This window comes from Salmo salar, chromosome ssa15 (assembly GCF_905237065.1).
Source record: "Salmo salar chromosome ssa15, Ssal_v3.1, whole genome shotgun sequence".
NCBI classification, from domain to species: domain Eukaryota; kingdom Metazoa; phylum Chordata; class Actinopteri; order Salmoniformes; family Salmonidae; genus Salmo; species Salmo salar.
This window is the reverse complement of record NC_059456.1, coordinates 28015508-28042022: the sequence shown is the minus strand read 5'-3', so window position 1 is coordinate 28042022 and position 26515 is coordinate 28015508. Positions and strand designations below refer to the sequence as shown.

At 43.4% G+C, this 26515-nt stretch overlaps 2 protein-coding genes across 5 annotated transcripts in view; one reads left to right on the top strand and one right to left on the bottom strand.

Annotated features, from left to right (window-relative positions):
- Nucleotides 1–2318: 2318 nt before the first annotated feature.
- Nucleotides 2319–15306, top strand: LOC106571168 (reticulon-4-interacting protein 1 homolog, mitochondrial). 2 transcript variants are annotated; one of them, XM_014143920.2, is made up of 9 exons: nt 2321–2983; nt 3150–3301; nt 3989–4057; nt 4961–5085; nt 5579–5627; nt 5798–5934; nt 6786–6969; nt 13510–13602; nt 14758–15306. In XM_014143920.2, exons 1-9 carry the CDS (start codon nt 2686–2688, stop codon nt 14962–14964), a joined length of 1314 nt encoding a protein of 437 aa, XP_013999395.1. In that variant the 5' UTR covers nt 2321–2685; the 3' UTR covers nt 14965–15306. The 2 variants fall into 2 exon arrangements, with proteins under 2 accessions (XP_045551550.1, XP_013999395.1); XM_045695594.1 differs by lacking the exon at nt 13510–13602 and having other exon boundaries at nt 2319–2983.
- A 103-nt stretch (nt 15307–15409) lies between these two features.
- LOC106571166 (beta/gamma crystallin domain-containing protein 1) overlaps nt 15410–26515 on the bottom strand; it is a 45240-nt gene continuing 34134 nt past the window's right edge. For all 3 annotated transcript variants that reach the window (XM_014143919.2, XM_014143918.2, XM_045695593.1), the window contains 5 exons: nt 23848–23987; nt 18942–19065; nt 18446–18601; nt 16664–16823; nt 15410–15934 (listed from right to left, as the gene is read on the bottom strand). In XM_014143919.2, the coding sequence (XP_013999394.2) occupies nt 15846–15934; nt 16664–16823; nt 18446–18601; nt 18942–19065; nt 23848–23987 (669 nt within the window). In that variant the 3' untranslated portion in view covers nt 15410–15845. The remainder of the gene's footprint in view (nt 15935–16663; nt 16824–18445; nt 18602–18941; nt 19066–23847; nt 23988–26515) is intronic.

Below are 26515 nucleotides of genomic sequence, written 5' to 3'. Positions count from 1 at the left end.
TGTTTGAAGTTGAACCAATGTTCTGTAGACTACTGCTGGTGAGCTCATTAATCAAATTAAATCAAATGTTATTTGTCACATGCGCTGAATATTAACAGGTGTAGACCTTCTGGTGAAATTCTTACTTACAAACCCTTAACCAACAAAGCAGTTTTAAGAAAATAGAGTTAAGAAAATATTTACTCAATAAACTAAAGGGAAAAAAATAATAAAGTGATACAAGTTGGGCTACTGTATATTTCTGACTAGTGTCTTTTCATTCCAAACAGGGAAGCAGTAGTGAAATAGGTTGCACATGTAGTATAACTGTAGTAGAATCAAGGCAGAGATAACGCAATCAAGATAAACCAGGATAGGCTAAGCTAATTCAAATGATCACCATGTCATTATCATCCGAAAACCCTAACCATCAACTGATTCATTTAAGCTTTTTTAGAACCTACTGTACATGTACATATGACCTCAATTACGTCGACTAACCTGTACCGGTACCCCCTGTATATAGCCTCGCTACTGTTATTTTACTGCTGCTCTTTAATAAATAAAAAAATAAAACAAATCTTTTTGGGGGGGTATTTTTCTTAAAACTGCATTATTGGTTAAGGGCTTGTAAGTAAGCATTTCACTGTAAGTTCTACACCTGTTGTATTCAGCGGATGTGACAAATACAATTTGATTTGATTTGATTTGACACAAACTATTCCAAATGAATGTGAGCCAATCTCTGTTGTACTGTCCTCTCTGGCCTCAGGGGACCCCAGGCACCTTTATTCATATCATTTGGTCCTGAGATCCTGGAATTGCATGTCACCATGTCTGTGCACACTATCAAATAAATGAACCTACATTAGAATCTATGGTGTGGCCGGAGGTCAATCCTAAGGAACCAACAGCAGGAGTATATTCATTAATGCACACCGTAGAAAAATGTTTTGCAACTGAAACAAGGGTTTCTTATTGGACAAATTCAGTTAGTGCCTCCCCTTTTTGTCCTGTTTGCTTCCGTTTGGTTCCCAGAGTAAATAAACCCCCGTTGTTCTTTCACTGAACACATACTGTACTGTATAAAGTAGGGTTGGGGTCAATTCAGAATTTCAGAATGTAATTCAATTCAAACAATGAATCTAATGCATTATCGGAAATGTATTTTTCTGATGTTAAAAAACATTAAGAGGATTATGAATTATTATAGACAACCCACAACATAATCTTAGAATATTTCCAGACCACTGTAATTATTTAAAATGGTTTTAGGAGAATGAGTTTTAAAACTGAACTAGATAGTAGTGTTAACCATACAGGATGGTCAAATAAACATTATTATGGTGATGTGTAGAATAAATAAGCCATTTGACTTTCATTGGATTAAATTCTACTTCCTTTAACTCAAATTCAATTCAAATTCTGTGGCCAATTTTTATTAAATTCAAATTCAAGAATTGAATTGGAATTAAAGAGCAATTTCTCAACTCAATTTAGAATTGACCCTAACCCTGGTATAAAGCTCCAAAGACTCAGGTGATCGATTATGCAAACATATGCTAAGAGAAACAAACACTACAAACAAATCAACACAGCAAGCCAAAGTTACTGATCTGTCCCTCACACCATTTTATCAAGCAGATTATTCCTGGCTGACACAAAGATTTGGCACACTAGAGAGAAACAGTAATGCAGCCTTTTTGTAGGCAATAACTCCAGCATTGATTCGGTGGACTAAGCCTATAGGGAAATAATAGTTTTTGTAGGGTTTTTTGGATAACTGCTGAAAATAGGGTCTGTGGTAAACACAGGTTTAGGAGATACGTTTTGTTTTATGACATAATCTTCATCAGCTAACGTCACCTTTTTTATGTAATAAAAAGCACAAAAATCACATTAAGGTCATAATTCCTAAAGGTCATGTTAACTGACTGATACTATCATAGAACAAAACATAGAAGTTATCCTAAACCTGTGATGACATTGGACATTTTTTTCTGTGTTTTTCCCAAAACCCTCATCTTTCCCCATTTATTTTCCCCATAGGGATTGCTGAAGGAACCAGAGGTAACTAATTTGCGGGTTTTAGGACTACAAGCTGGCGAGTTCTATTAGCCTAGTTCAGTGGTGGCTGGAGGGAGACATGTTAGGTAGGTTGGGAAGGGAGTGGGAGGTTGGGAGTGGAGCCTCACTTCTTTTTCTTCTTCCTTTTTCTCTCTTTGCATACTAAATGTTTTGTTACTTTTCGGCTCTGTGAAGGAAATGTGCAATTCACACTCCGACCTGTTAACGGCAGCAATACACAACAAAGGATATAGGCTGCCGGAAAACTACACGAAGAAGAATGAGGTCAGCGGTAACTGAGAGCACAGAGTAGGAAGCGAATGTTGTGTAAGTTTTGTACCAGGGGCACGTCATGTAACTTATTGATTTTAGTTATCAAGATAAAGATATTTTGGGATTTTCGTTCGTGCATAATTTCGGGTAATACTCTCGTATATTCATGATAATTCATTAAAGCTTTAAGGTATTTCTATGAGCGTGTAAGTTTAATAAATAACTACATGTCACCTCAACGCTGACATTCATAATTATCGTACTATTGACATGTAGCCCTAACATTAGACAGTGCATGAAGCCATTTATACTTTTCTACACAGTTGATTTGATAGACATTTCAGGAGGTGGATAATAACATTTGATATGGGCTCTGTCAAAGTCATGGCGTGCTGCCGGCAGCTATTTTTGCCCCATGCAAGAGCACTTGCTTTAACTACAAAGATGGCTAGTTCTGTGAACATCATATGCTGCATCGGAAGAAATCTCAGCTCCTCTTCGAGATTGCGGTCCAGCATGCCAGCTTGGGTGATTGACGAGTATGGCAACAATGGGGTACTGAGGTTCACTGAAGATGCCACAGCTCCCAGTGTCAACTCAGCAAGTGAGGTCTTAATTCAGGTCCAAGCCGCAAGCCTCAACCCTCTCGACATATCCATGAGGAGTACGTATCTATAAGTCTGTAATGTCAATATGCTCATGGTCATATTTCCTTATAAACCAAGATTATGGGACTTCAGTCAGTTGTAATGCATTAGCTGTCATGGGAGTAATTTTGAATCTATATCACAATTGTTTTACTAATCTGTCTGTCTGTTTATATTTCTCAGGTGGGTATGGGTCAAATCTTCTGAAGCTGAGACGGGACCCGGTGTCTTTGGGTCAGAATGGCGGCGAGTTTCCCATCATACTGGGTCGGGATGTCTCTGGCGTGGTGGTGGATTGTGGGTCGGGAGTGACCCATTTCAAACCAGGAGATGAGGTACGTAGTTGAGCAGCTCTAATGTGGCCTAGTAACAGTCATTAGTGCCGACCGTAGCAAAACGTTTTGCAACGGAAAATGAAAATGGACATTTGTTATTGAACAAGTCCAAGTTGTCTCCAGTTTTTACTCGGGTTCCTTCATTTGGTGTTTACTGAACACAACCATGCTGGGTCGGGATGGCATGCACAGTGCCTTCCTGTGACATTTAAGAGAACAGCCATTTTGCTGATCGAATGAAAACGCACCTGGCCATACTTTTTACCTACTGGTAAATTATTTGCATTGTTGGCAGGAATGAAACGGGTGTTGTTGTTTTTTCTTCCACACTTGTCACACTCATTATCTGATACCTTGTTTATCAAGTAGGATTACATAGAGATACCCTTAGAATGTATTTTTCCATCCCTAGTGGTTGTGGCTTGGCCGGCTACCTCCTCTGCTGAGTCTCCGCCGGGCTGCAGGTGGTGTGCAGAAACTTGTCTAGTCCAAACGTTCCAACTGTCTGGTGGTTGCCTGTCTGCTTATTGTAACAAGTTTGATTTTGTTTTTAGAGGACTTCGGTGTTGTTTTTTGTATGCATTATGATGTTATTGTAAATAACTAATGTGTTAAAAATATATAATGTTTGAAATATATATATATATATATATATATATTATTTTGTGTGTTTTTTTTTCTTCGCAGGTGTGGGCGGCCATCCCTCCATGGAAGCAGGGCAGCCTGGCAGAGATGGTGAATCTGACAGAGTATGAGGTAATTCTACTATGACTGTGTATTACTGTGTATGCTACATGTACATTTTATTAATGCAATGGCATAGGGTGGTTCTCAGCTAGTAGAGCATGTCCCCTCCGACGCCAGGATAGTGGGTTTGATTCCCGGGACCAACCGTACAGAAAATGAATGCACGCGTGACACTAAGTCGCTTTGGATAAAAGCGCCTACTAAATGGCATTTATTGTTGTTATTATGAATTGTTTTCCAAACAGGTTTTCATTCATTGTGTTATCCCATTATACATGTAGAAACTGAATTGTTTCATGAAATATCTTAGTCTTTGTAAGACAGACCACCCTCTTGGTGTTCAGTCGTCTGCTGAATAGAAAAGAACATGGGCTTCTTTCAGATTTGAATGGCTCTGTTATAGAGGAGAATATTAGCTTATTTTAATGGCTCTGTTTTCTAACAAATGAAAGTACCAGGGGGCATCGCTTTCTACGAACCCTTGCTTCAACTGAGAAAACGTGTAAAATGAACTTGGATGAGGTGCAAGTCTATTATTATGTAATCATATAATCATATTGCAAAGTGTGCATAATTAATTAAGACTCACAGTACAACTGGTTCCATGAGCCAGTGAAAGCAGCAGTTAGGCTAGCCAGGGGGGGGTGCATCATTAGTTTGGCACTTCTCAGCATGCTATCCTGGTGTCCTGCTATCCTGTTGTCCTGCTGTCCTGTCCTCGCAGCAACTCCAGTCGTTTGGCTTTCCCATCGTTGCCTGAAACAAAAGAAAGGGTAAAGGGAGGGAAGAGTAACAGTTAAGCACGGACAGATGTGTGTGAGAGTTTGTGCCTACTGTATGTCCTTCTAGTGTGTGTGTGTGTGTCCTTGTATGAATAAAAAAAAATGGTATTTGTGTGCCCTCCCACCTCAGGTCTCCCACAAGCCAAGGTCGCTGAGTCACAAGGAGGCGGCGTCCATCCCGTACGTGGCTGCCACGGCCCTGTCTGCCCTGGTCAACGCGGGCGGCCTGTGCAGAAACAACTGCACTAACAAACGGCAAGTACACACTCATCCATACATAACCAAATTCACTCTCTCCCAGACATCGCTCCTGCTCTGTGACGGTAGGTCCCCACCCTGTTCCACTTTGGCCACAAACCCTAGACCAACACTTCGCACTTCTGAAGCAGCATTCTAACCAATCACTATACCAAAAACCATGGTCTTGGTTTGAGCAAGAGTGACTTTACTTTAAGTGTCACGCAGGATGACGTCACTGCTGCATGATGCTCACTCTGGCGCTCGGCTAAGCAGCCAGCGATACTATGTCTGCTATATGTGCTACACTGAACATAAATTGATCATCTTCTCTCTTTGAATCCTGACCTCATGTCTAATCTCTCTCCCCCACCCTGTCTCTCTCTCTCTGCCCCACCCTGTCTCTCTCTCTCTCCCCCACCCTGTCTCTCTCTCTCTCCCCCTCTCTCGCTCCCTCTGCCCCCCACCCTGTCTCTCTCTCTCTCCCCCACCCTGTCTCTCTCTCTCGCAGAGTTCTTATCACCGGAGCCTCAGGTGGTGTTGGAACGTTCTCCATCCAGGTAAGGACCTTTCAGGGATGACCAGCAGCTCATAGCACCAACACTGAAGACTCACCTCACACCAGCACCAGTGGTTGGTTGACCTTGTGCAGTGATAAAGAGTATACACACATCAACACACACCCACACAGAGAGGTGTCTCTCTCACTAAGTGTCTGTTTCCTCTGTAGCTGCTGAAGGCCTGGGGCGCCCACGTGACAGTGACCTGCTCCCACAATGCCGAGGGACTGGTGAGGGGTCTGGGGGCGGATGAAGTGGTGGACTACACGGCGGGAGACATGGCCACGGAGCTGGGACTGCTGGAAAAGTGGGTTTTATTAGTTGGAATAATGTAAAAGTGTGTGTATCAAGGAATGTTTAAAACACTTTTTACAACCCCGTGATGTGTCCACTGAGACAGGGCCACAACACTAGAAGATAATGAGTGCCTCAAAGAGATCATGTATCTTAAATAAACCCTATTTTATCCATTGAGATTCTCCTCTAGATCTGATTTGTTAACATATTTCTGAGACATCATGAGAGTAGCTAGCTGCCAAGGTCCAATCTAATGACATACAATCACGTTCCCACTCGAATACCACTTTCCCCACCGACCCCTCTCCCTGGCCAACGTCATAAACAACATTACCCACCCACGCAGCTGTGCAAGGTTGATTTGGCATACCTGCTCACTGATTCAATTCCTGGTTTCCATGGCAACATGGCTCAAGTACTAGAGTGGGAGACTAAATGCTCTCCATTGGGGGGGGGTTGATCAGAATAAACCCTGTTAACCTTGTCTCAGTGGTTGAGTGAAGACACACTTCAATCCCTTAGGCTTGGCTAGACATCTCAGTTTATCTTCAGGTTGACTTCTATATTTGTCTATTGAATAGCATGAAGGTATAGACCATCTTGAGTGTTGTGGATCGGATTCTCTCCCGTTCTCTTTCTGTCTCGCTCTCTCTCTCTCATGCTCTCTCTTACCATGTTTACACTAGTGAATCAAGCAGAACTGTACTGCGCTGACCTGGTTACACATCCTCCATCTTAGTTGGAACCGTGCTGGACTGAACACAGTGAAAGAAAGTACCCGAGTCAATACAATGTCTCAGGTTGGCATGATACTGTGTTAGACCTTTTCATTATAACCCCTGTCCCTGTGTTCCCCCTCAGGTTCGACGTGATCCTGGACAATGTGGGTGGGGAAACGGAGCAGTGGGCCCTGGGCCTGCTAAAGCCCTGGTCAGGGGCCAAATACGTGACCCTGGTCACCCCCTTCCTGCTTAACATCGACTCCATGGGCTTGCTGGAGGGAGCCGTCTACTCAGGACTCAACCTGCACCAGAAGGCCATCACGGTAAGCTAGCGAAACAAGTTGATGCCGGCAGTGTGAACAATGTATACGTGTCACGGATGAGGTCAAACGTCAAACGAAACAAACGTCTTAACCATTCGACCAAGTCGCTGGTAGGGCTACCTCATCACGAGAGCTTGAGACCGATTCACCTCCGTTACATACGCGTGGCAAAACTTCCTAAAATATCAATGCACTCTCATGTCAAAGTTTTAAAAAGCCTTTATTGTAACTTGACTAAACCAACCGACCCCGCCCCTCTGTCAGGGTGGGGGTTACAGGGGCCTTTTCACACCACTGAGCTGTGCTGGCCAGCTTACACATTAAACATAGTTGCTAGAACCATGCTGGAAAAGACAATGTAAAAAATAAAATCTGTGCCAATGCTTTACAATAGTGTGAAAAATGGATAAGTGAAAGCCCTTAGTTTGGCCACGGTGGGGCCGTTGGCACCATGTGACTGATTCAACCATGGCCTGTGACTTATATTTTTGTTTTTATGAGCGTTTGTCATCTTGTTCTCATGTCTTTTTGGTCTCATTCACTCCTTCTGTGCTGTGTACATTTACACCAGAGATCTGTATATAATGACTAGATGCTCATGTCTCCGCCCTAACAATGGGAGTCGTTGTCCCAAAGGTGGCAAGGCAGACGAAAAGCTTAACTTCATAAAATCGCATTGGGCTTATTTTGGACAGATTTTGGCGAGAGTGGCACCTCTCGCTTCGCCTCTTTCTCCCAAGCCCCTAACCCTGCCACACACAACAAAGATGAGAGATCTCTTCTTCCTCTCTGACAAACGGTTTCAACTCTCTATTTGCATTTGAGGTTTGGTCCAAAGGAATGGGTCATGTGGACACCACAACACATGGAGAAATGATTTTACTGTAATAGAGGAGAAATGAACCTTTCTAATGAAACCCTGTTTATGTTTCATCTGCTCAGAAATAAGGTAGGCCACTTGATTTCAACATCTGAACGAAGTGGACAGGCTAGCATGCTGTTCAAACAGTTGGAGATGGACAGAAGAGTGTGTTCATAACAATTCAACTGTTCTATCTTGTTAGCTGAATTCAGAGCTAATGAAATTATACCTAGATCCAAGTTGGCTAAACTAGAAATATAAATGTTAGCTGGCTACTAACTAGCACGTGGGCTTGTGCTTGAGAGATTGTTTGAGACCAGTGATCATTTTCTAGAATGGCTGCTACATTATTAGTGAATGTGCATTATGCATGGTTCTGGTTACATTTGTAACAAAAAGTACATTTTTATAAAAACAGACCTGAATGCCAGATTAGTGATTATAGAAGAAAATAAAGCAGGTACAACTATTTTGATAAAATAATTAAATTACAAGTGGGTCTTATGGTTGTGGAAGGCATATGTTCAGCCTCAGTATAATTACACAAGCTCTGAATTCATTAAATAAGTTGACTGTTTTAAATGCAGTGGATTTGACCTTTAATTGTATAACAAAGCTTATTTAGAAAAAACATTTAAAAAAATTGAGATATACAGTACCAGTCAAAAGTTTGGACACACCGACTCATTCCAGGGTTTTTCTTTATTTTTACTATTTTCTACATTTCAGAATAATAGTGAAGACATCAAAACTACTAAATAAATATATTTTAGATTTTAGATTCTTCAAAGTAGCCACCCATTTCCTTGATGACAACTTTGCACACTCTTGGCATTCTCTCAACCAACTTCATGAGGTAGTCACTTGGAATGCATTTCAATTAACAGGTGTGCCTTGTTAAAAGTTAATTTGTGGAATTTCTTTCCTTCTTAATGTGTTTGAGCCAATCAGTTGTGTTGTGACAAGGTAGGGGTGGTATACAGAAGATAGCCCTATTTGGTGAAAGACCAAGTCCATATTATGGCAAGAACAGCTCAAATAAGCAAAGGGAAACAACAGTCCATCATTACTTAAAGACATGAAGGTCAGTCAATATGGAACATTTCAAGTGCAGTCGCAAAAACCATCAAGTAACAGACACATCTCAACATCAACTGTTCAGAGGAGACTGCGTGAATCAGGCCTTCATGGTTGAATTGCTACAAAGAAACCACTACTAAAGGACACCAATAATAAGAAGAGACTTGCTTGGGCCAAGAAACACAAGCAATGGACATTAGACCAGTGGAAATCTGTCCTTTTGGTCTGATGAGTCCAAATGAGAAACTTTTGGACCCGACCGCTGTGTCTTTATGAGACGCAGAGTACGTGAATGGAGGATCTCTGCATGTGTGGTTCCCACTGTGAAGCATGGAGGAGGAGGTGTTATGGTGTGGGGGTGCTTTGCTGGTGACGCTGTCTGTGATTTATTTAGAATTCAAGGCACACTTAACAGCATGGCTACCACAGCATTCTGCAGCGATACGCCATCCCATCTGGTTTGTGCTTAGTGGGACTATCATTTGTTTTTCAACAGGACAATGACCCAACACACCTCCAGGCTGTGTAAGGGCTATTTGGACAAGGAGAGTATTGGAGTGCTGCATCAGATGACCTAGCCTCCACAATCACCCGACCTCAACCCAATTGAGATGGTTTGGGATGAGTTGGACCGCAGAGTGAAGGAAAAGCAGCCCACAAGTGCTCAGCATATGTGGGAACTCCTTCAAGACCGTTGGAAAAGCAATCCAGTTGAAGCTGGTAGAGAGAATACCAAGAGTGTGCAAAGCTGTCATCAAGGCAAAGGGTGGCTACTTTGAAGAACCTCAAATATAAAATGTATTTTGATTTGTTGAACACTTTTCTTTTGGTTACTACATTATTCCATATAGTTTTGATGTCTTCTCTATCATTCTACAATGTAGAAAATAGTAAAATAAAGAAAAACCCTTGAATGAGTAGGTGTGTCCAAACTTTTGACTGGTACTGTATATTGTGATTCGTCCATAAGTTAGAAAACAAATAGAGATAGGTCCAGGCCATATGGCCTAAAACTCATAACTTCAATATGGTTTGTGCTTAATCAGTGCAAATAACCCTGCAGGGTGTCACTGTTCTAAACGATTTCATGAAGAAGAAATTACACTGGAGGAATTCACCCGTTTGTGTATATGTGTGTGTGTCTCTCTCTCTCTTTCTGTGTGCAGGTGTCTCTCTCTCTCTGTGAGTGTGTGTCTCTCTCTCTGTGAGTGTGTGTCTCTCTCTCTGTGAGTGTGTGTCTCTCTCTCTGTGAGTGTGTGTCTCTCTCTCTGTGAGTGTGTGTCTCTCTCTGTGAGTGTGTGTTTGTCTTTGTGTGTTTGTCTTTGTGTGTGTGTATTACATGCAGCTGGGCTGTTTGGAGTTCATGTGTAATAGCCTGGGTGTGGTGGAGCTGAACTAAATGGATGGATGGTTAGGAACAGGGTAGAGCTGAACTAAATGGATGAATGGTTAGGAACAGGGTGGAGCTGAACTAAATGGATGGATGGTTAGGAACAGGGTGGAGCTGAACTAAATGGATGGATGGTTAGGAACAGGGTGGAGCTGAACTAAATGGATGGATGGTTAGGAACAGGGTGGAGCTGAACTAAATGGATGGATGGTTAGGAACAGGGTGGAGCTGAACTAAATGGATGGATGGAGGGTTAGGAACAGGGTGGAGCTGAACTAAATGGATGGATGGAGGGTTAGGAACAGGGTGGAGCTGAACTAAATGGATGGATGGATGGTTAGGAACAGGGTGGAGCTGAACTAAATGGATGGATGGAGGGTTAGGAACAGGGTGGAGCTGAACTAAATGGATGGATGGTTAGGAACAGGGTGGAGCTGAACTAAATGGATCGATGGTTAGGAACAGGGTGGAGCTGAACTAAATGGATGGATGGTCTGGAACAGGGTGGAGCTGAACTAAATGGATGGATGGTCTGGAACAGGGTGGAGCTGAACTAAATGGATGGATGGTCTGGAACAGGGTGGAGCTGAACTAAATGGATGGATGGTTAGGAACAGGGTGGAGCTGAACTAAATGGATGGATGGTCTGGAACAGGGTGGAGCTGAACTAAATGGATGGATGGTCAGGAACAGGGTGGAGCTGAACTAAATGGATGGATGGTTAGGAACAGGGTGGAGCTGAACTAAATGGATGGATGGATGGTTAGGAACAGGGTGGAGCTGAACTAAATGGATGGATGGAGGGTTAGGAACAGGGTGGAGCTGAACTAAATGGATGGAGGGTTAGGAACAGGGTGGAGCTGAACTAAATGGATGGATGGTTAGGAACAGGGTGGAGCTGAACTAAATGGATGGATGGTTAGGAACAGGGTGGAGCTGAACTAAATGGATGGATGGTTAGGAACAGGGTGGAGCTGAACTAAATGGATGGATGGTTAGGAACAGGGTGGAGCTGAACTAAATGGATGGATGGAGGGTTAGGAACAGGGTGGAGCTAACTAAATGGATGGATGGTCTGGAACAGGGTGGAGCTGAACTAAATGGATGGATGGTCTGGAACAGGGTGGAGCTGAACTAAATGGATGGATGGTTAGGAACAGGGTGGAGCTGAACTAAATGGATGGATGGTTAGGAACAGGGTGGAGCTGAACTAAATGGATGGATGGTTAGGAACAGGGTGGAGCTGAACTAAATGGATGGATGGTTAGGAACAGGGTGGAGCTGAACTAAATGGATGGATGGAGGGTTAGGAACAGGGTGGAGCTAACTAAATGGATGGATGGTCTGGAACAGGGTGGAGCTGAACTAAATGGATGGATGGTCTGGAACAGGGTGGAGCTGAACTAAATGGATGGATGCTTAGGAACAGGGTGGAGCTGAACTAAATGGATGGATGGTTAGGAACAGGGTGGAGCTGAACTAAATGGATGGATGGTTAGGAACAGGGTGGAGCTGAACTAAATGGATGGATGGAGGGTTAGGAACAGGGTGGAGCTGAACTAAATGGATGGATGGTTAGGAACAGGGTGAGGCTGAACTAAATGGATGGATGGTTAGGAACAGGGTGGAGCTGAACTAAATGGATGGATGCTTAGGAACAGGGTGGAGCTGAACTAAATGGATGGATGGTTAGGAACAGGGTGGAGCTGAACTAAATGGATGGATGCTTAGGAACAGGGTGGAGCTGAACTAAATGGATGGATGGTTAGGAACAGGGTGGAGCTGAACTAAATGGATGGATGGTCTGGAACAGGGTGGAGCTGAACTAAATGGATGGATGGTTAGGAACAGGGTGGAGCTGAACTAAATGGATGGATGGTTAGGAACAGGGTGGGGCTGAACTAAATGGATGGATGGTTAGGAACAGGGCGGAGCTGAACTAAATGGATGAATGGTTAGGAACAGGGTGGAGCTGAACTAAATGGATGGATGGTCTGGAACAGGGTGGAGCTGAACTAAATGGATGGATGGTCTGGAACAGGGCGGAGCTGAACTAAATGGATGGATGGTCTGGAACAGGGTGGAGCTAATTCTTAGGTAATCTTGGTTAACCCAGAACTAAAGTTTTGCGTAATTGGTCAGCTGCTAGATTAAGTTCAGTGTCCCGACATGTTAAGAGAAGAGATGTTAGAACGAGGAGCTCCACCCTCTCTCTTTGCGGGCAAGTCTATGGGCCGAATATCCCCTTCCGAAATTCGAAAGATACGAACAGCTGTGAAATCGTGGTTGGTCCAAATAAGCTTAAGCACTGGAACTATTGCTGTTTGTTGGCTATCAGTGCCCATAGTATAAAGACTGATCTATAGCACCATTCAGGTTTAAGTAGTCTGCCCACGACAGATTACAGTTTAGGGGACTTTGCTGTTCGGGAGGACTACATAGCACAAGCCTGGTAGGCAAGGACAATGACTCTGGCAGTGAGTTACAATAGTCACTAGACTGTCTGTCTGTGAGTTACACACACTGGGGTGGGGGGCTGCTGAAACGGCAGTTTTTAGGCACTCAAATCACTAAATGCCTGTATGTGTATATGTTTCCTGCCAAGCCTCTGGCTCAGGGCCCTATTGTCTGGGTGAGCAGCTGGCTGGCCATATCGGGCGACTGCAGGGCTGAAGCATGAGTCACACTAGACGGACGGACGGACTGACGGACGGAGACTGGGACTAGGGCTGGAGCTGGACACAGTACCTGAGAGTACAGCCAAATGGGGACCTCTAGTGGGCAAACGTAGCCTTACTAGTCAGGAGCACAAGTGGCACTTTCATAGCCTGTTCCGAGATCTGTTTGTGCCATCATCATGTCATATCCTTGTCATGACAATGACTTGACATGTTGGGCATAACAAGGTGTTGAGATAATAGTACAGACCTGGGACCAGGCTAGCACATTCACTTATTTCTGGAGACACATAGTATAATGCCACCACGTGTTAACTTAGCATTATTATGTGACTATGCAGTGTTGTATAGGATGTGTCCAATACAGTACATGGTGCTACCAAACAGTCATTATCAAGGTCATTTCATCAGCGTTTGTGCTTGCTGTTCATATTTAGTCCCTGGTCGGTTTTCTGTATGTTTATGGCCTTTGGGGACAATATAGAATTGAAGTTGGATAGTATCTTGACGTTCAGATTTTTCCCTCTCAGAACATGTGTAACGGAGTGTTCTACCGCTGGGGGTTCTATGCTCCAGACGGCCCGGCGCTGGACGAGGTCAGCCAGCTGGTGGATGCCGGAAAGGTACTGCCACTGCATTCTCTAGTCTATAACATCCTACAGTAATTCATTTCTACAGATGGAAATTAGCCAGGTAGGTGGGTCTATACATGCCACAGATTCCAAGCATTGTCCTATATTCAGAGTCCCCCTCTGTCTTTGTGTGTGGGCGTTCCCCTGTGTCGGTGCGTGGTTGGCTATGAGTCAGATTTGAACAGTGAATGGGTTTCCGACAGTGCTGAGCAGCCATTCGCTAAAGTGCCCCCCCAGTCACGGGTGTAATCCATACCCCTTTGTCCCAGGGATTATACGGACAGCATGGCATTTTGGGGAGCGGGCGTGCCGTGCTGGTGGCAGGAATCCATTCACACAGACATACCTCACACACACCCCAATCCCTGTCAGTATGGAGATAGAAATCTATCAAAATGTTTAAAATATATTAGTTGTGAGTCACAAACAGAAGATGCAACTTTTAAATATCAGACTATAAATATGCCCATATAGTTTCACCAACATATGTTATGATCCAAAAGCAAATGAGTCATCATTAACAAAAATAAATAACAAATAAATGCAAGACAGGTTTTTTCTGGTTAAAACAACATTTTACAAACATATTTCTTTCTTTGCAAACACAAGTGATCAAATATATGCTTTTGTGAATGTGACATTTGACAACATTTGTGACCTCCATTTTACATATTTGTGACTCACTACTTCGTTTTCTAATAAAAGGTAAAAAATATATGTCTCCACAGTCTCTCACTGTGACGGCAGTAGCCGGTCCATTCATTGTTAATGACGAGACGCAGACGAGAATAACATGTTGGGTGGTGGGACGGGGGCACAGGATTGTCCTTCCTCATCACATTTTTAACACTAGCCCTCCCTCGTTGTTTTTGTTGTTGACGTTTGTGCATTCATTTGGAGATGATTTGCGCATGGGTGGTTGAATGTATTCATAGATTACTAATGTGTTTAGGGTTCTCCTGCAGTATGTATTAGTTTGGTTGGTTGAGGTCCATACACACAGCTCGCTGCAAAAACAAGCAAGTCATTTCATTGGTTTTAGTTACACATTTAGTCCTAGGGCATTTCCTTGTGGTGGTTGTTCATTGGTGGTTTGTGTTTTTACTGTTCATGTGTGTACAGACACTCGGTGTTGTCATTCCTTAGATCCTTCCAGTGGTGGAGGCCACGTTCCTGTTCTCCCAGGTGCCCCTGGCCTTCCAGAAAGTAGAGGGAGGTCACGCCAGGGGGAAGACTGTGGTCACCGTGGCCCAAGAGGAGGAGGGGACCGGAGTGACTGAAGAGGAGGGGGAGACTAGTGACACCTCAGAGCAAGTCAGGGAGGAAGTCAGGCAAGCAGCGCCAAAGAGCTAAACCGCTGTGATGTCAACACTAAGCATTGGGTCATTAAGGCACGCAACAGTTTTTTTTTTTTAACGCTTTGCAACGGACAACTTAAATCATTTTAGTTTTTTGGTCCAGTTAGGCCCACCCCGTTTCAGTTTTCTTACATTTGCCTAATGGACATGACCCTGGATATGGTTTCTCCATGTCCGTCCTGTAGAACGCTGAGCTCTACTGCAAGACACTGTTTGGTATGCATTGTTTGCGCTTTTGCAGATAAACTGCTTGTTCGAGTAAGGCAACATTTATTTATCTTATGGTTTGTCTTGTGTGTTGAGAATTCATTACGGAAAAGTAAAATATATATTTACATTTTGGCCTGCGCAATTGATTCATACTTTTATGACATGTTTTGTTAGGCAATTTGTTATTCCAAATATTCTAGATGTTATTCCAACTATTGTAGATAACAAAATATAATCACATCACATATTTATTTACATAAAGACATTAATGGCAGAAGGGAATAAAATGTCGAAATACATATTCATCAAAAATGTAACAATGTCAAACTCGTATATTATCAGATACAACATTAAAGGGTAGGTAAAGTATTTCAAGTTTAGTCTGAGTCCATTTTCCCATAATATAGTAATGAATACTATTGTTTTGTTTTGTTCGTGAAGAAGTAATGCGATATTATAGATTATCCAGGAAATGTGATGTTGACCTCAGAGGAAAGATTATACTGTATATAAGCTTCTCTTCCAGCAGCAAATGTTCTGTTCCTGAGGCATCTTGTCCTTGAGGCTTGTATGGGGCCCACACTGCAGCTGCGCCACAGAGCACTGAGGCCCCTCATCATACTGCACCTCAGACTACACCTAGTTCTTCCCTCTCAAAACAAGACCTCAGAGAATCTCCACTGTCCATCTTTGGTTGGGTTTGTTTGGATCAAACGCGTTGAGAATCACCTGGTTTCTGTCATAGTGTTGACCACCTGCAAGGACAGACAAAATGATTTGAGTTGTGCCTTGTTTAAATACAATGTCCCTTCCTTCTTTGGGCCAATCACTGATCTGCCAAGGTTGGATCAGTGAAAGCACAATGGAAACGTTGCCTTAACTTATCTAATAACTTACTGATTAGTGAATACCTCAAAGAAGGGGAAAAGGAGGGGAAAGTATGAGGGGGGTTTTCATAGCCTATCGGTGAATCCCAAAACACCCCCTGGTCCCTACCAACTCGCTTGGAAGGCCCTTCCTTGGGACACTTGTGCATATGGCGGAGGTGCGAGCAAATGGAGGGGTGAGGAGAAGGCAGTGATTTGAGATTCAGCCTGTCTGTCTCTAAACTTGTCACAAGCCTACTTGATACTGAATCCAGCGGCAGCCCATTGTCACGTCTCTGTCCATCCACAAGGTGTCGCTAATTCACAATTATTCTAGTCAAGTTACCTAATCTAAGTAAAACCCCAGAACTGAATGAAGTGAAACCAGTGAACAATACAATACACAGACTAGTTCATGTAGCTCTGAGAGGTAGAAGCATTATTGCAATAGGTTTGTCTTGCCTTCTGATTGGCTGGGTGGGAATGTCGTCATATTGCTCCTACCTATCAAATCCTCTCAGATCTACAGGAGTGGCTGGGGAATTGGAGTCATATTCATTAGTGTAGCCTAGTGAATATGAACCTGGTATCCCATGTTTGTTGTAGTTTTTGCCTCACCTTTGACCTCCAGGAGCAGGTCGGGGCTGGCGGTGTAGCGGATGAGGCCATCAGGCGTGATGCTCCAGCAGGAGGGTTGTTTGCCAGGCTCAGGTGAGAGGCCCATACGACTGCCTGTCATGGCCACGCTGCACGGGGCCACACAGCAATCCTCCTGCACCTGGACAGACAGAGTAGAAAACTTTAGCTTGAAAAACTTTATTATCCTCTAAAGAGGAAATCATTTGTACCGACATTCAATCACACACTTTAAATAAAGAATGGGCCTGCATCAAGCATAAAAACTAGTTGAGTATTGTAATAAACCATATAAATGCAATATAGAGCATGATTATGTGAGACGTGGCAGGGAGTCCAGAGCTGGAGTACAAAGGCTGTTATAAACTCACTAATTGAAGTCATGGGTCAGAAATGTTAATAAGTTCATGAAATAATAATCAACGTGCTTACTCTAAAGTTCTACTCCCAAAAATAGTTGCAGGATCCTCGTCGATAATCCATGAACAATGAAATGGATGGCATTCAATTTATGTGAAGTTACAAGGACATGTTCAGAGTGCTTCTCTGGAAGCATAAACTATAAGAACTGTACAATAGGTGTAGCCCACGACCAAGACATAGAATACTTAACAAATCCCCAAGGGTTAGATTACCCAAGAAGCAGCAGTACTCCAGGCTCTGATTTAAATACCCCAGGCTCTAGTGCTTGTTAAGTCACAGTTTTCCTGGCCTGTCCACCTTCTCTAAACTGGAGCTCTGCTACCTGACCCGAGCCCGACGGGCCCCGACATTATCCATCGGGTTAGTGCCGGGTAAGGCCTGTTTTCTCATCAATTACATATGGGCTCGGGTATCACTACATCACTAACATATTGAAGTTGAGCCATTTGCTTGTGCTGCACAGTACAGTCATATCTGACTAAGATCATAACATGGTGTCAGAAGTGCTTCAACCTCGTGAAATATAAAACTAAGATTATTTAAAAAAACGTATAATGTTCCTTGAGTTTAGAGTGACCAAAAGTAGCTAACAGCTAACTGCTCTCTCATGTCTCTTCGTTTGTTGAGCAGAGCCAGAGACACTTTTAAGGAGATGGAAAACTCCATTGGAATCCTATTAACGGCCATTGTGTACATTGCCCATTCTACATCAATGGGACACATGGTCCATTCTGGGTGATTCTGGGACAAGGAGAGCTCTCTCTTAAGGCGTGAATGGGAATCAATTGGGTGGTAGCTCAAAAACCCAACATTAGCATGAATTTTGTCAACAAGAAGTACAACATTACAAATCTTCGGAGATGTGTGATAATTAACTTGCTATCTGTATAGCTTTGGAATTGTGACATTATGTACTTGTTGAGGAAAATAGGCACGTTTCTCGACTCACACCCTGATTTTGAGAAGGGATTGTGTGACGATTAGCTTAGCAACCACGTGACGCAGCATGAGAACGCGATTGGTTGACAGTCTGCTGGGTGGGGCGTTATACGTTCCTCCATTCATTGCCCGTTGCTATGGATTCACAGACTCAGAGTCGCCATGAGTAGAGTGCAGGTAAAGTGAGCTGCCTGCACGCAGGGATTGATAAGAGTGACAGAGAGGAGCAGCTAATGGATTTACTAATGGAGGAAATTACTTCTGATTTCGGGCAGGGCCTTAAATTTGTCAGAAGCAATTGGGCCTGGGTAGGGTCTGAACGTCACGGGCATGGGCAAGGCTTAAAAATTCATGCCCCTGCAGGGCTTTACTCTAAACACCCTGTTGCCATGACGATGCTACCTTGCAGTGGAGATGTCCGTCCCGATAGAACCAGATCTGTTCGACTCCGCCCATCTCCTCCGTTGCCTGGATACGCATCAGCTTGATGTCATCCATCTCCCCAGTGACAGACATTAGAAGGCCCTCCTGGCTCCTCAACCGGAAGTGCACCTGTCGCTGCTCAGGTAACACACACACACACTGGATTAGGGTTCACTGTCTTTGAACCACAAGTATTTCTCAGTTCAACATGCTGTCAATGTATTCCTGTCTGCCATGCAGCCCCTGTGCTCACACAGAATACTATAGAAGCCAACAGCGCACCTTTAAAAGGTATTTTCCCTGACTTTGGCAGAGATCACATTAACGGTAAACACTGCCGATGTTGGCTCAAGTGTAAATTACCTTTAAAAATCTGTTGTAGTGCGTAGCTCTATAACGAAACTAGGATTGAATCCTGGCCTTAATCTCTGTGTGCCCATATAATCATGTTATCACATTTAAGATGGCTTCTTACCTGGATCAGTGGGCGCAGGGATCCGATTCGCTGCCAGCTACTGAATGTTCGCCAATCGAGCACCTTGCCGGGCTTCAGCAGAATCTGAGCTCCGCGGTAGTTGATCCCCTCATACAGCACCCACCTGTCAATCAGAAGTAAGCAAGTGTCAATCAAAAAGTATCAATACACACTAGCAAAGCTTATTGTCTCACATATCAGACAAATGATTCCTTGAACTTTTCACTCAGTGTCAATCAAAGACAAGGTCAAAACACAGTTACCAAACTAAGAGTCTCACATATCAATTAGTGGGGAATGATTGCTTTGCCTTTTCACCCACTCAACCCCCAAAGAAACTAGAACACAACACAGGAACTTTCTGTCTGTGCTGATGTCATCGCTTTATCTGGAATCAAAAGCTCCATTAATTTGGCCTCATCCCATTTCTCTCCCTGCAAGAAAGTCCCACTCATGAGTTATAAGTCTGACCCTGCCGGGTCGCCTTGTGTTTCTGTGTGTTCCAGAGGTGAGTCCACATCTCCAGTCTGAATGTCACACACCATTGGGATCTTTCCACTGGTCTGGACCAAGCCTCACTACCTCATAGTATCCCACGATTCCAAGACCCTTCCCTTCCAAATCAAATCAAGCTTTATTTATACAGCACATTTCAGACATGGAATGCAACGTAATGCGCTTAAAAAAAACTTTAATATTTACTACACAACAAACATAAGAGGATAAAAAAACTAAAGAATTACAATAAAAACTGAAAAGCACCCTTAAGAAAAGCAAAGCTAGAAAGGTGTGTTTTAAGATCTCATTTAAATATGTCCACAGTTTCAGCCCCCTTGGGTTCTCTGGCAGGCTATTCCAGAGGCTGGGGGCATAATAACTAAAGGCTGTCTCTCCATGCCTCTTGGTCCCCCTCAGGTTCTCTGGCAGGCTATTCCAGAGGCTGGGGGCATAATAACTAAAGGCTGTCTCTCCATGCTTCTTGGTCCTAGGCTTTGGGATAGTTAAAAGGCCAGTGTCAGAGGACCTGATGGACCTACTGGGTACAACTTAAAAGCATGTCTGACATGTATTGTGGTGCACAGTCGTGGATTGATTTAAAAACCAATCAAATAATCTTCAAATAAATTCTGAAACTCACAGGCAGCCAGTGCAGAGAACTTAAAACCAGTGTAATGTGTGCTGTTCGTCTGGTCTTGGTCAGTACCCATGCTGCAGCATTCTGTATGTTTTGCAGTTGGCTTTCTTGGGTAGACCAGACAGGAGAGCATTAGAGTAGTAAAGCCTGCGAGCGAAACAGCCACACCTTGGCAATGTTCCTCAGGTGGTAAAAAAAACCTATTTTGGTCACATTTCTAATGTGTGATTCAAAATGGAGTTCAGAATCTAAAATAACACCTAGGTTTTTTAGTTGGTATTTTATCTTTATTGCCTGTGAATTAACATTTGTGGCCAGATTCTCTCTCTGTGCTTTGGCTCCAACAATAATTACCTCGGTCTTGATTTAGCTATAGGAAGTTGTCAGCCATCCAAGTATTTAAATCACTAATACAGTCTAATAATTTATCCGTGGAGCTAAAATCCTCTGGTGACACAGAAATGTAAAGTTGTGTATCGTCTGCGTAGGAGAAAAAAATCTGTGCTGTGCTTTCTGATAACGCTGCCAAGGGGTAACACCTATAAACTGAACAGTACCGGACCCAAAATCGAACCTTGTGGAATGCCACGTGACATGTATTTTTACTGAGTTATCTTCAACAAGGGTGACAAAAACTCTTGACCTGTTAAATAGGTCCTAAACCAATTTAGAACTGGACCGGAGAGACCAACCCACCTCTCCAGTCCATCCAGAAGGACATCATGGTCAACATTGTCAAATGCAGCACATAAATCCAAGAGTACAAAGAGCTGTTTGGCACGTGTTCACTCGTAGATCATTTACCATTTTAACTAAGCTGGCTCTGTGCTGTGGTGGGCACAAAAAAACTGATTGGATTTTTTTTTAAATACAGTTGGCACATAAAAAAAATATTTTGCTGTTTGAAAAACAATTTCTTCAGAAATGCAATTAAAAACAGTTTTGACGAAGCTGGTGGGGATAGGATCGAGAAGGCAGGTAGAAGACTTAAGTTGTGATATCCCTTTCCTGAGCATGTCTGTGTCAACCAGGGTAAATAAATCCATAGTGCCTTTGTGTGCTAGGTTAGGAGACATATCACCAAACTTCACATCAGATCTTGACTGATACCCAGCCTAATGTTGGTTATCTTATCTCTGAAATATGCCGCGAACTCATCACATTTAGATGTGGAGGAAAGTTCACATAGGTCTGGGGGGGTAGGATTTATCAGGCCATCAATGGCCGAGAAGAGCACTCTCAAATTATTGAGATTGTTAGTGATCCAAGTTAGAAAAATTTGCCCATCTGGCATTTCTAATTGCCTTGTTATTCAGTCATTCGGAAAGTATTCAGACCCCTTGACTTTCCACATTTTGTTACGTTACAGCCTTAATCAAAAATGTATTAAATCGTTTTTTCCCCCCTCATCAATTCACACACAATACCCCATAATGACAAAGCAAAACCAGGTTTGTAGAAATTTTTGCAAATGTATTAAAATAAAAAAACGGAAATATCACAAGTTTTCAGACCCTTTATTCAGTACTTTGTTGAAGCACCTTTGGCAGCGATTACAGCCTTGAGTCTTCTTGGATATGATGCTACAAGCTTGGCACACCTGTATTTGGGGAGTTTCTCCCATTCTTCTCTGCAGATCTTCTCAAGCTCTCTCAGGTTGGATGGGGAGCGTCGCTGCATATCTATTTTCAAGTCTCTCCAGAGATGTTCGATCGGGTTTAAGTTCGGGCTCTGGTTAGGAACCTCAAGAACATTCAGAGACTTGTCCTGAAGCCACTCCTGCGTTGTCTTGGCTGTGTGCTTAGGGTCGTTGTCCTGTTGGAAGGTGAACCTTCGCCCCAGTTTGAGGTCCTGAGCACTCTGGAGCAGGTTTTCATGAAGGATCTCTCTGTACTTTGCTCCGTTCATCTTTCCCTCAATCCTGACTAGTCTCCCAGCCCCATCCACTGAAAAACATCCCCACAGCATGCTGCCACCACCATGCTTCACCGTAGGGATGGTGCCAGGTTTCCTCCAGGCGTGACACTTGACATTCAGGCCAAAGAGTTCAATCTTGTTTTCATCAGATCAGAGAATGTTGTTTCTCATGGCCTTTTCAACTTGAGCTATGGCATCAACAGTTGCCCTTAAATTGCAATAAAAACGATCAACTAAATCACCACGAGAGGAAGGCAGAATAGGTGGTGGAGTATTGGTCATACACTCAATAAAATCTGTAGCAACTTCAGAGGTAAGATAGCGTTTCTTAATGCGTTCAGTATTACCCTGTGCTATGGGCAACATGGTCGTAAAAAATACACAGTCCCCCATTGCCTGGATGAGACTCCAACTTCCTGCTGACCGTGTTCTACACTAGACTAAACTCCTACTTGCTGACTGTGCGTTCTACACCAGACTAAACTCCTACTTCTTGCTGACTATGCGTTCTACACTAGACGACACTGAACTACTGCTGACCGTGCGTTCTAAACTAGACTGAACTCCTACTTCCTGCTGACTGTGCGTTCTACACTAGACAAAACTCCTACTTCCTGCTGACCGTATGTTCTAAACTAGACTGAACTCCTACTTCCTGCTGACTGTGCGTTCTACACTAGACAAAACTCCTACTTCCTGCTGACCGTATGTTCTAAACTAGACTGAACTCCTACTTCCTGCTGACCGTATGTTCTAAGCTAGACTGAACTCCTACTTCCTGCTGACCGAACGTTCCACACTAGACTAAACATTTCCAAAACTGTGAACTGTGCAATAATAGCTCCAACTATAGTCACCTGATCTAGTCTTTTCTACACTAGATTAAACTCCTACTTCCTGCTGACCATAACTCCTACTTCCTGCTGACAGTATGTTCTACAATAGACTAAACTCAATGCAACATTTCCACAACTGTCAACTGTGCAATAATGGCTCCAACTATAGTCACCTGATCTACTACCCACGCAGGCGACTTGTGTGAAGTGTACTTCACGCTGTGTTTACAAAAGGTTGATGAACTGGTCTGGGGGTGTGAAGTGAAGTAGTGCTATGACTCATGAGAAACCTTTTGGCATTGTTAAATACAGTGATTCATTGGCTCACGGTGTATGAACTGCTTGTATTAAGTGTTGAAAGAAAGACTACAAATGGCTGTCAGTGGATATGACTACAAATGGCTTTGTCAGTTGGATTAAGGACTACACATGGGTTGTGTCAGCAGATAAAGGGCTACAAATGGCTGTGTCAGTGGATAAACGGCTACAAATGGCTGTGTCTGTGGATAAAGGACTAAAAATGGCTGTGTCAGTGGATAAAGGGCTACAAATGGCTGTGTGAGTGGATAAAGGACTACAAATAGCTGTGTCAGTGGATAAAGGACTACAAATGGCTGTGTCAGTGGATAAAGGATGTGCTTTTGTGTCACACGACGGTGTTGTTTCTAACCGCTCCAAAGAAAAATGATCTTTCCAGTTTGGTGTTCCTTTATATAGTATGCACTGTAAGGATATAAACGTAACAGCTAGCTTCCTGGGGAACCGTCAGTAGGGTTCTCTTAGACAAATGCGCTAACACACACACACACGAAGAACACAGAGCTCTTTCTGTGGATAGGAAGGGCCCCAAAACCTTGTCCACAGGCTATTGTGCACAATCTGGGGAGGACTATCTGGTGCGTGAGACTAGGAGGCCCATGCATACAAATATATGACCTTTGACAGAGAGACAAGCAGGTAGGCAGGCAGACAACAGACAGAGACATGAGGACAGACAGGCTGTGCTGTATGTACTCACATGCCTCCCTCCACCAGGACAGACTGGACCAGGCTGCAGCCTCCCGCAAGTTGCAGGTTAACCGAGCTGTCGGTCAGAACCACCCTCTTCCCCCGCAGACCTGACCTCTCAAACAGGGTGACAGAGGGCAGCGAGAACTCCTATGAGGAGTGAGGGAGAGGATATAGAGGAAGAGAGGGAGGGAGAGAGAATAGGAGGGGGATGGAGAGAGGAAGAACGAGAGGGAGGGGGATGGAGAGGAAGAGAGAGGGGATAGGGGGAGAAAGGAAGAGAAGGATGGAGAGAGAGAGAGGGAGGGGGAGAGAGGAAGAGAGGGATAGAGAGAGGTTATTTATACGCCTGACAATGGTATGAGAACACCAACTCTTACCATTACTGGTGACCGTTTTATTGTTTGAATGACTAAACATGTTCATACATTTAAATAGTGACCTTCTTTGTTTGATACCGACCTTAAACCTTCAAGCTACTTAATGACACAAATATTAATTTCCACAAAGTTTGCTGCTTCAGTGTCTTTAGATATTTTTGTCAGATGTTACTATGGAAAACTGAAGTATAATTACAAACATTTCATAAGTGTCAAAGGCTTTTATTGACAATTACATGAAGTTGATGCAAAGAGTCAATATTTGCAGTGTTGACGCTTCTTTTTCAAGACCTCTGCAATCCGCCCTGGCATGCTGTCAATTAACTTCTGGGCCACATCCTGACTGATGGCAGCCCATTCTTGCATAATCAATGCTTGGAGTTTGTCAGAATTTGTGGGTTTTGTTTGTCCACCCGCCTCTTGAGGATTGACCACAAGTTCTCAATGGGATTAAGGTCTGGGGAGTTTCCTGGCCATGGACCCAAAATATCGATGTTTTGTTCCCCGAGCCATTTAGTTATCACTTTTGCCTTATGGCAAGGTGCTCCATCATGCTGGAAAAGGCATTGTTCGTCACCAAACTGTTCCTGGATGGTTGGGAGAAGTTGCTCTCGGAGGATGTGTTGGTACCATTCTTTATTTATGGCTGTGTTCCTAGGCAAAATTGTGAGTGAGCCCACTCCCTTGGCTGAGAAGCAACCCCACACATGAATGGTCTCAGGATGCTTTACTGTTGGCATGACACAGGACTGATGGTAGCGCTCACCTTGTCTTCTTTTTTCCGGATGCCCGAAACAATCAGAAAGGGGATTCATCAGAGAAAATTACTTTACCCCAGTCCTCAGCAGTCCAATCCCTGTACCTTTTGCAGAATATCAGTCTGTCCCTGATGTTTTTTTCTGGAGAGAAGTGGCTTCTTTGCTGCCCTTCTTAACACCAGGACATCCTCCAAAAGTCTTTGCCTCACTGTGCGTGCAGATGCACTCACACCTGCCTGCTGCCATTCCTGAGCAAGCTCTGTACTGGTGGTGCCCCGAGCCCGCAGCTGAATCAACTTTAGGAGACGATCCTGGCGCTTGCTGGACTTTCTTGGGCACCCTGAAGCCTTGTTCACAACATTTGAACCGCTCTCCTTGAAGTTCTTGATGATCCGATAAAAGGTTGATTTAGGTGCAATCTTACTGGCAGCAATATCCTTGCCTGTGAAGCCATTTTTGTGCAAAGCAATGATGACGGCAAGTGTTTCCTTGCAGGTAACCATGGTTGAGAGGAAGAACAATGATTCCAAGCACCACCCTCCTTTTGAAGCTTCCAGTCTGTTATTCGAACTCAATCAGCATAACAGAGTGATCTCCAGCCTTGTCCTCGTCAACACTCACACCTGTGTTAAAGAGAGAATCACTGACATGATGTCAGCTGGTCCTTTTGTGGCAGGGCTGAAATGCAGTGGAAATGTTTTTGGGGGATTCAGTTCATTTGCATGGCAAAGAGGGACTTTGCAATTAATTGCAATCCATCTGATCACTCTTCATAACATTCTGGAGTATATGAAAATTGACATCATACAAACTGAGGCAGCAGACTTTGAAAATTAATATTTGTGTCATTCTCAAAACCTTTGGCCACGACTGTACTGTATATAGATTGCCACTATTCCTATTGTAACCCTTTATACCAAACAATTGTCCAAAAACAATTATTGTATTGGATGAAATCATGTAATTATGTGGATCCAATATATTTGTCACGACTTCCGCCGAAGGCGGTCCCTCTCCTTGTTCGGGCAGCGTTCGGCGGTCGACGTCACCGGCCTTCTAGCCATCGCCGATCCACTTTTCATTTTCCATTTGTTTTGTCCTTGTCTTACACACCTGGTTTCAATCCCCCAATTACTTGTTAATTATTTAACCCTCTGTTTCCCCATGTTTGTTTGAGTGATTGTTTATTGTATTGTGGCCTTGGATTTATTGATGTGTATTGTGATTATTGTTGAGTAAAATTGCGTACGTTACTCATATCTGCTGTCCTGCGCCTGACTCATCTACACCAGCTACACACACACATTACAGTATTGGATGAAATAGGTTTTTCTTTGGGCCATAGAAGGTTGACATAGACCAGGGATGGGCAACTTTGATGTGTTGTGAGCAAAACATCTTAGTGGCCTACCTCTTGTCAGCAGAGAGAAGTTGTTTATGTTTTAGAGTTCATTTCTTGCAATTCTACACATTTTGCCATGCGGGAGGAGAGAAATGTTTGCAGTTTTTAATATATCTAAGTGACACTGACTAAAAAAAT

Coding starts and splice junctions, on each gene's coding strand:
- LOC106571168 (XM_014143920.2), top strand. CDS start 2,686: ATGGGCTCTGTCAAAGTCATGGCGTGCTGCCGGCAGCTATTTTTGCCC. Junction 5,086..5,578: donor AACAACTGCACTAACAAACG/GCAAGTACACAC, acceptor TCTCTCTCGCAG/AGTTCTTATCACCGGAGCCT. Junction 5,935..6,785: donor GAGCTGGGACTGCTGGAAAA/GTGGGTTTTATT, acceptor GTTCCCCCTCAG/GTTCGACGTGATCCTGGACA.